The sequence below is a fragment of the Populus nigra genome, chromosome 3 (genome assembly GCF_951802175.1).
Source record: "Populus nigra chromosome 3, ddPopNigr1.1, whole genome shotgun sequence".
In the NCBI taxonomy this organism is placed as follows: domain Eukaryota; kingdom Viridiplantae; phylum Streptophyta; class Magnoliopsida; order Malpighiales; family Salicaceae; genus Populus; species Populus nigra.
In genome coordinates, this window is record NC_084854.1 from 24,466,295 (window position 1) to 24,476,501 (window position 10,207).

The window sequence follows — 10,207 nt, forward strand, 5'->3', positions numbered from 1 at the left end:
TAAATTGCAATGCTAATGATGGTGCATCATCCAATGCTAAAGCATCAAGGAGAAAAATAATATTTAGGAGTTTATTTTCAAAAACAAATATATAAAATTGAAAAAAAATCATAACCCATAAAGAATTATAAAAATATTTTTATTTAGCATTTCTCATTATCTATTTATTTTTAAAAAATATATCTAATAAAATATCATTAATCACTTTCCAATCACCTCACGGGGGGTTACCATAAGGGGGTGGTGGTGTTTAATCATATTTCCAGGTGGCACTTTAATGATGAGAATTTAATTAACCAGCAATGTAGCATGAATTAGGCTTCTTTGAAATAATCCATCGACTCGAACAGTACCTGGTTACGTGGGCCGTGGGCGTAGGAGATAGATCACAGCTTTGAAAAATCACACTCCTTTCAGTCAGTGAATCGTATCCACGAAATATTTTATGTCTTCTCTGCTTTATCTTGAATTGACTGGGTCCAGACATCTGGTCACCTCCATGGCCAGATCCAGCCATGGCCCGGGTAGATGGATCAGATATTTTAAAATACTGTTGGTCCGTACTTCCACGGAGCTAGCGTAGAAAACATCACAGGTGGCATAAGAATTGACCTGGTAAACTACTTCAAGTTATCAATTTACATCAACTATTCTCATTAAAATAAAATTATTTTGTTTTTTTTTTATAAAAGTATTGTCAGTGTAATTTAGCTAGATATTAGATCAGTCGGTTTTTGTATTATATCAATATCTAATCCAGTTAAATTCAAATCTTTATCTAGATCAGGCTTGAATCCCTAGATTTTGAGTTCAATATTTCAAGCCAAGCTTGGTTTGAACAACTATGAAAAATACGAAGTTCACTCTTTTTTTCAAATAAAAAATGTTTATATATTAACATCTACCACCCAATCATGCACATGTTATCGCTCTAAGTTGCCGTTATACAAAAATAAAATTATGACAAGCCTTATGTATTAATATGATGGTATCGATGATGGGGGCACTTTCTTTGTTATTTTTGGTATAATTATTTTTATTATATTATTTATTTTAATTGTTAAGATTTTCTAGGTTTTGAAAAATTTCAGAAAACTTTAACACGGAATTTAATAAAAATAAGTATAATTTTTTACTTAATTATTCAATCAAGCTGAAATTTTATTATATTATTTTAAATGTTTAATTATATCAGGACAACTAATTAACTAGCTAGATACCAAAATATGCCCGGAAGCTACTGTTTTGAAATTTCCATTATTTTATTTTTTGTTTTTTGTTTTGTTTCTATTTGGATAGTAATTTCAATTTTATTAGGATTTTACTAATTAGGACATAGACAAACTTACTTTTATTTGAACAAGATTTCTAGTTATTAAAAAATAGAATTTGTCATTCGCAAACTTAATGTTTTGGATCGTGGTTATAGTTGTTATTTAAAATGTTTTTCATTCAGAAAAAAATATGTTAATAATATTTTTTTATTTTTTTAAAATTATTTTTTAGATTAGTGCATCAAAATAATTTAAAAACATTAAAAACATATTAATTTAAAGTAAAAAAAAAAATTCAGATTTTTTTAGAAACGCTTTGTGAACGCACAATCAAACAGCCTATTTTATGATGGTCAAGGCAATTACAAATAGATTTTACACTGGTCAAATAAGTAATTAAATTATTATTATTTACTTTTTATCTACCAGCGATGAAAGAGAAATCAAGAAAGCTCTTAGATTAGCATCCTGTATTAATTCTCAAGATCTTAAGCAATGGAAGAAAAAAAAAAAGGTTTCCATTCTCGACTCACACACTCTAGTGTTTTGACCCTAACTGTTAATGTTTTACACTGGTCAAATAAGTAATTAAATTATTATTATTTACTTTTTATCTACCAGCGATGAAAGAGAAATCAAGAAAGCTCTTAGATTAGCATCCTGTATTAATTCTCAAGATCTTAAGCAATGGAAGAAAAAAAAAAAGTTTCCATTCTCGACTCACACACTCTAGTGTTTTGACCCTAACTGTTAATGTTTTTGATGGTGAATCAGATGCTCTAGCTATAAAGTTTACTTCCAAAGAACCAGAAAAGCCATAATTATCGCTATCCTTAAAAGAATAACATGAAGTTACTAAACACGTTGAAATGCCAAAGGGACATGAAGTAGAGGTGAAATTTGAGGGATCATTCGATGTTGATGATCAGTTTCAGATTAAAAAGCTTGTTTGGCAGTGTAGTTACGGGTGTTTTTTAAATAATTTTTTGTGCTAAAATATATACCAATAATATTTTTTAATTTTTGAATTCTTTTCCCTGATCAAATTAGGATTTCAATTGAATTGGAATTTTACTAATGAGTATGTTTTCTTGTGTTTAAACAACTTTATAGGCTACTTTTCACAAGTGAATTTAGTAAAAAAAAAAAACTCTGAATACATCAAAGTTTTCTCTACATTGTAACTTTAGGACCAAGAACTCTAGTTTTTCTCTCTACAATTTAGAACCCTAAACTCTAAGGATTGAGAAACTCTATGCACGTTTGACACCCTTGACCTTAAAGCTCTTTAATGTTAATATTGTTAATATAGAAAATATACAAGTCAGTTCTTTACAAATGTAGACAGAAAAGAGCCAAAGAAAACATACAAAACTATTTTGACTACAAAGCCGAATAATCAAACAGGCCCTTGTCTGGTCATTGTCTCTCGGTGGCATCAAGTGCGTAAGAATTTCTTGTGCTCCTGGAATAATCCAAGTATCAAGTTTATGAAACACCTAATTTCAAAATAGTGCCAGGAAAATTCTTTACTGGAAAATGCTTTGCTTTAATGAGCTACTTGTGAATTCTCCGTGTAAAAGTGCATCAAGCATAGAACTTGAAGCAGAAGATTTGTAGGATGAAAAAAATTCATTAATTTAATTTTGCACTTAAATGGGCAATGAAGAAAAGAAGCAGTAATCATGTGGTAGCACCTCTCTGTGTAAAGTAGACTAGCGAAATGCAATCCAGATCAATATTCCATTGCAAGAAAGAACATTACCTCGAAGGGAGTAACAGAGAAGCCCTGGGAGCACTGCTGCGCTGCGTCCTATGATCATGCTCCTTGATAACTCGCATAGCAGCGACTTCCTTTTCCCTTGCAGCGACTTCCCTCCGCATCTTTTTCGCCTCAACTTCCATTGCTTTGTTCAATGTATCGACTTTCTTTGCCAGCATCTAATTTATCCATTTTCAAAACAGCAAAACAAATTACCAGCAGAAGACAGAGGGGATGTCCTTGGGAGTTAGGAGATGTGAAAAGTCGGCAATAATTTATATCTACTTACCTCGATTGCATCATCCTTGTCCTTAAGGCTTTGATCTTTTTCGTGGCAGGCTTTCCTCAGAGTAATAACGTCTTTCTGTAACATATCATACAAAAATCCTGAAACTTGATCTTCTTGCTCTGATTTCGAATTTCCAGTTGATGTCCCATTCTCAATCTCTTCGGTCTCGATTCTCTCAGTATTTTGGGTCTGATCAGAGGCAGCAGCAGGTGCATTGTCTTTACCAGTTCCACCTACAAGCAACTTATCATCTAGTGATCTACTACCTCCATCAAACGATCTTGATGACATCTTGGCATGTCTCAATAATGTGGCAGCACCGTTGGATCGGAGAGAACCACCTTGTGAATTTGAGGCTTTCCTAGATAAATAACCATTGAAGGATGATCTGGAAAAATTCTCCGCTCCACCAAGAGACTGACGTCTTGAAGGCCCATTTCTTGTGTTTTTTCCTTCAGGTGTAGCACGGGAATTACCATTTGATGCTTTAAGCCTTTCCTCCAAAACCTTGAACCTTAATTGGTATTTATCCTAAGCAAGCCATCAATAAGTTAGTATTAGTTGATGGAGCACAAAAGTAGATAGTTTAATATAATGGTTTGACTTACTTTTAACTGTGCTTCTGCCTTGGCAGCACGTTCTGCAACTGCCAATTTATCTCGAAGCTGTTGCATTTCCCCCTGAAAGAATACAGAAGATTGTGTGAACAAATAGAATCCAGTCTTGCATTATCTCCCAAGACCCCTTGTCTTTTTTATTTTTCCTGGAACGGTAAATATGATGTACTAAGAATAATACTTCCTCAAGCACGTATAAAACTTGGAAGAAAAGACGTTCAAATATATTAAGCAAATTTGAGAACTAGGAAACTAGAAAGAGAACATTCTCCCTAAATGAACTGTTTTTTTTATCCCTAGAAATTGCAACTCGTGAAATTTTTTTTATTAGGAACAGGCTTTGCCTTTCTAACCAAAAGAGGGGCAAGGATAGAAAGGGATCAGTCTTAATTCTGCCCTGTGTCATGAAAGAAATTTGGCAAAACTTTATTGGTCGCAAACCGTCTCATTAGTTTATAATTCTATGAAAATAAAACAGATTTATTTATCAATACAAATTCACATACTCGTAGTTATGATACTAAATTAGCACAGAGATCCATAACAAAGAATCAAAAAAGAAGATTGATATAGTAAGCAACCTGAAAAAATCTTCTTTCCTCAAGCCATTGCTTCACAGGCATAACCTTGTCATTGCCGTCTTTCCACTCATTTGCAACTACAGTAGCTACCCTGTTTGCTGAGACCTTTGCACGAGCTACTTCCCGTTCCAGTGTTTTTTTCTCCTCCTGTGTCAGCTTAAAAGTCAGAAGCACTTCAGAGAATTTGTGATAAACTTAGAGTAACCATAGATATTGTGGAAGAAATGAAGTCCCAAAACTAAAACATAGCAGTCATTACATTCATCTCTTGTACTTTTCGCTGGTAATCACGAACAGCATTAGCAGCAGCGCCTCCAGCTAAGACAGCCTCCTCGAGCTCATGGACAGTTTGCATCAGCTTTTCAACTTCTGCAACCTTTTGCCTGTGCATTTTGTCAAGGATTTTGTTTTCCTCCTGTGAAGTGTGCAAAATATGTTAAACTGAATGCCTATCCCACCATCAGCAGTTCATGGCAACTATCCTCATTTTCATGAACAGCCTGCAAGGGAAAAACTTTAAAAGACAAACCTGGCATATTTCAATCTGCTTCATGAGCTCTTGATTTTTGTTTTGCAGATCATCAACCAGGGATGCTTTCGCCAGAGCAATCTGAACAGTTCTCTCAGCCTCAAGGAGAGCAGCCTCCTTAGATTTTGTGAGCCGATCAAGTGCTCTATTATCATCTTGCAACTTTGCTACCTAAAATTCCAGACATCATGCATGAACAGGAACCCTCATTGATTCATCTTGAACACAAGAAAAGAAATTAATTACAACATTCAATGATCTAACACCCACGTCCATATCTAATATTAATTATTATTTTTTGTCATATACCTCCAGCCTGGCCAGCTTAAGCTCTGCCTCCAGCGGAGTGATGATGGCCTCAATAGGAGGCATTTCATCGTCCTTTTGAGCAGCATGGACTCTCCGAAGCGTGGCTTCTGCAGCAAATTGTGCAGCCAAAGCTGCTTTTTTCTCATCATTTATTTTCTTAATCTCAAGGTTCTGCAGATGATAATGCACTCGTTATTTTAAGATGAAAAAGACTTCATAAGCTTTTCATCACACAAAACCAATAACTTCAGAATACCTTGCTTTCCAAAAGAGCTTCAGTAGCTTTAAGCTTTTCATCCACTTTATCTAGCTCGTCGGTAAGCTGACATCACAAAACCAAAGAAAGGAATAAGCATTTTCTTTCCTCGCAAAGCTAATGCAACTAATATCTTTTTTACACGTCAACCTCCAACCAGTTGACATTTCCATCATCTGCGATCATAAAACTCCAATTCCCAACAGCATATATATTATATATAAGCATTAAAGGAAATGAGAAGAACATTGGTATGGCAATATACTAATTGATGAAACAATAACATTTTCAATGTTTTCAGAACATAAAATTTTAGCTAACTACTAACAGTGAAGGAACCCAAAATGACTGTGACCTCCAAAATCAAAGCAGTTGGCAATACAATGGGCAATATAAAACTTCAATGCTGATCCGATAAGCAAAAAACCCTAGAGGGCGGGATATCAATGTATATATCACCTCTTCGACAGCCTTCTCTTTCGATCGTTCCGAATTCTTCAAGGATTTGATTTCCGCTAGTGCCTCTCCCAATTCCCTATCTTTATCTGTAAATACAACACACAATATCCCATCATCTCTCCATTCTCTTTTCAAAATCATCGCTGACACCAAAAACGGTGAATTTTTTTAATTAAAAACAATTTAAGATTCTAAGTTAACACAGAATTCAACTCCAAAATCTTTATTATTCTTCTTTCAAATTCTCTAGTATCACCAAATCGAAAAGAAAATCTAGAAAAATGAACAACGTAAAAACACAGTTTCCTTTAATTGTCTCGAGAATACAAAGCATTTTCCGAGAAAATTTATAGGTTGTTATTACCTCGAAGTAATTTAACACAAAATGCAACTCCAAATTCATCATTATTCTGGTTTCAATTTCTCTAATATCACCAATTTCAAAAAAATAAAATAAAAAACCCCGCAAGTACGCTTAATTTTCTAGAGAAAAAACAAAACAAAGCATTTTCCCGAGAAAACAAAACTTTTCCGTGATAATAAATAAATGATCGTTGCTAATTTTAGTACCTCGAAGCTCGTTTTCGAGGCGGTTAAGTTCAACGCGAACGGGATCGGAGCCGTGTAAAAGAGAGATGATTTCATCGACATCAGAGCCGGCTCGAGAGAGAGCTGCAGTACTGTTCGAGTTGTTGTTCGCATTTGCCTTCACCGGCTTCCGTATCTTGAACGAAGCCGACGTTGTTAGTGTCGGCTTGGCCAGTGGCTCGGCTTCTCCGTTGCTGATAATGTGATGGTGGTGGTGGTTACTTCCCATTGTAGAAAAGAAAAGATCCGGTGTGGCTCAGCTCATGTAAAGATGGTGTTTTAGTGACTGGTGAAGTGAGAGAGAGACAGAGAGAGAGAGAGAGGAGATTAAGGAGGGAGGGGGGGTTTAGGCGGGGGGTTTAAATGAGTGGAGAGATGCTGATTATTAATTAATTAGAAAGCTGTTAAAGACTATTGTTAAAACCTGGATATGCATGGCAAGTGGACCCGGGCTTTAAGTTAAAGAAAAATAAAAATAAAAACCTTGATTAACTGATTAAAAATATGGGATGATTCGGGCCTGATATAATTATTAATTTATTGACTTTTTTCTGAAATTTCTTTTTTATTAAGATACTAATTTCTTGATACATGCATGGAGTGTGTATAGTTTAAGATTTTTATAATATTTTTAATTTTCAATAAATTATTTAGACTTGGTTATAAATGAATATTTTTTCATAAATTGTTTAGAGCTATTTCCAAGTGAATAAAATTTGAATAGTTACTAAATAAACATGTTTGATTTTCAAATAATTCTATATAAATTGTGATAATTATGATCAAATTAGTTCTTAAGAATTTCCAACTATATAATATAGTTTTTAACTGAAATTGAGTAAACACTATGAACATAATTGAATTAAATTTAAATTTCATGATTGTATCACCAAACACCTCCCTTTATTGATGACACGAAAATTTGTTACATAGCCATCGCAAAATAAACCCCAACCAACTAGCAATCCAATTTTCACCAACCACCATTACACAAATTAACACTTCGTTTATAGGATTCCAAAGCATCTTGTGATTTGGAGGGACTTGAATTAAACACCATTGTAACGCTGGTGTAAATATATATAATTTTTTATTTAAATTTAATTATATATATTTTTGTATCGTTTTGATATGCTGATATCAAAAATAATTTTAAAAAATAAAAAAATATATTATTTTGATATATTTCTATCCAAAAATACTTTGAAAAATAATAAATACCACACTTTTAAACACCTTTTAATTAGCAGAGACATCACTTATGATTTTATTTTTTTTAAGAATTAGTTTTTTTTATTTTAAGTTATTAAACTCGAGCTAATTTATGACTAAGCTCAAAGCTTAAGTTTTGAATTCAACAAATTAACTTGAGTTAATCTATATCGATCTAAAATGATATTGATTTAAGATTTTTTTACCTAAAAATAAAACAAATTAGATTATAAATTAGTCTGTTGAACTTATACTAGTAGAGGCATCACTTATGGTTTTTTTAAAAAAAATCAATTTTTTTTATTTTAAGTTATTAAACTCGAGCTAGTTTATGATTAAGCTCAAAGCTTAAGTTTTGAAATTAATAAATTAACTTGAGTTAATCTGTATCGATCCAAAATGATATTGATTTAAGATTTTTTTACCTAAAAATAAAATAATTAGATTATAAATTAATCCGTTGAACTTATACTACATTAACATTTATCAGACATAATTTAAAACTTAGCATAGGTGGCAGATTAACGGGTTAATGTAACAACTAGGGCTGGGGCCAGGCTTATTGACTTGAATGTGGTGTCATGTTATGTAACTCCAATGATTAAAAGCAATAATTTGATCTGCTTACAATGTATTTGCCACAGAAGAGTCACATGAACTTGATTAAGTCGTAAAGAATCACTCAATCAAGTGAGACAAATGATTTTCAACTGAGAAATTATTAGATTACAAAGACAAAGTATCTGTATCACAAGCCATGATTAATAATAATAATAATACTAATAATACTAATAATAATAATAATATCTAATTAACAATTTAGGTAGTAAAATAATGATAAGAGTTTGAGATTAAAAGGTTTTTCTCTTTGTGATCTCAAATTCAAGCTATGTAGTTGCTTATATGATAACAACTGGAGGTTTACATGATCGTTAATTTTAGAGCTTGTGGGATTTGTCAAGGTATGCATAAACTGGCCAAACATCCAAAATTAAACTAAAAATAATAATAATATCTAATTAGATAGACACCGTGCCCTACTCCACCCAAATCCAACGGTTGGCATTCATTTTGGTTAATTACAACGGTCAAATTAACTGATCCACTGCCAAACGACAGCCACTGCAATTTACCGTTGTGGTGGTGACATGGAAGTACTCATTGCCTCCACCAAAAAGCAAGGCAAGGTGCCTTTTCTTTTTTCTTTGCAGAAAAAAAATGATGTTTTCAGGCTGTGGTATTAACACGATGTTTTGAAAGAAAAAAAAATAGTAAAACGAGGTTTTAAGATTATAAAATTATTATAAAAATTATTTTTTACAAGGAGCATAACCATATTAATTTAGTTATAGGTAGTTGACTTTATGTAGAATCGGACTTGAAAAATATAGTGATCAAATTTATATTTCACAAAATAAAAAAAAAACTACCTAAATATGTTCAAACTTCTTTTTAAATTCAAGTTTTTAATACAAATCCTATATCATATGAATTAATATAGTGTTTTGTATTATGATAGGGGTTATTTTTAAAAATTAATTCTTTTAAAAAACGCAGCACACTTGGCTCTGAATCCTCGGGCTAACCTTCTTCTCCGAATCCAGAGAGGTAATGAAGCTGTGATCAACGATGAAAGAATTTGTGGGGACAGACAGAGAAGGAAGCTGTGACAAGGACACGTACAGACAGAGAAATACGCACAGATGGCGAGATTTCGTAAAAGGAAGTGACTGGGCACACCAAATGGGACAAACGCACATGCGAGTGGGAAAGCGTAGAGAGCACATGACAGAGAATGGATCTGAGTCATCTGACCATCTGCTTGGGCCCCACTTATCTCCATTATTTTTTATTTTTGTAAAGTTTTCAATTATTTTTATTGTTTTAATTAAAAAGTCGCCATCGCCATACACTGTTTGCATACCCGCACGAACGTGTTTATTTTTTATATATATTTCTTTTCCCACAATAATGGCAACTTTATATATTTTTTATTGTTTATATATATATATATATATATATATATATATATATATATATATATATATTTTGCAACTTTGAAAACATTATTTTGATCCTTTTAATGCGGTGCACCGATTCATAAGAAAGTAAAAAATCTAAGTCTATTTAAGAGTACAATAACTTCTATTTTTAGATGGTTTTTAAGAATATATTTGCCTTGAAAAAATATTAAATTAATAATTTTTTGATTTGTTTTTATAATTTTAATATACTAATATTAAAAAAAAATCTAAAAAAAAATTATTTTATTACATTTTCAAACCAAAAGCACTTGAAAAACACTCTGTGTGATAATTTCAAATACAAATA

At 32.4% G+C, this 10,207-nt stretch overlaps 1 protein-coding gene across 2 annotated transcripts; it reads right to left on the reverse strand.

Annotated features, from left to right (window-relative positions):
• Window positions 1–118: 118 nt before the first annotated feature.
• LOC133690332 (microtubule-associated protein 70-1-like) lies at window positions 119–7,020 on the reverse strand. 2 transcript variants are annotated; one of them, XM_062110584.1, is made up of 11 exons: window positions 6,647–7,020; window positions 6,077–6,162; window positions 5,618–5,683; window positions 5,362–5,532; window positions 5,053–5,223; window positions 4,783–4,938; window positions 4,524–4,670; window positions 3,934–4,005; window positions 3,326–3,856; window positions 3,040–3,215; window positions 119–612 (listed from the first exon to the last, which is right to left on the reverse strand). In XM_062110584.1, the coding sequence occupies exons 1-11, from the start codon at window positions 6,891–6,893 to the stop codon at window positions 543–545; spliced, it is 1,893 nt and encodes a 630-aa protein (XP_061966568.1). In that variant the 5' UTR covers window positions 6,894–7,020; the 3' UTR covers window positions 119–542. The 2 variants fall into 2 exon arrangements, with proteins under 2 accessions (XP_061966568.1, XP_061966569.1); XM_062110585.1 differs by lacking the exon at window positions 119–612 and adding an exon at window positions 2,547–2,739 and having other exon boundaries at window positions 6,647–7,019.
• Between the last annotated feature and the right edge of the window lie 3,187 nt (window positions 7,021–10,207).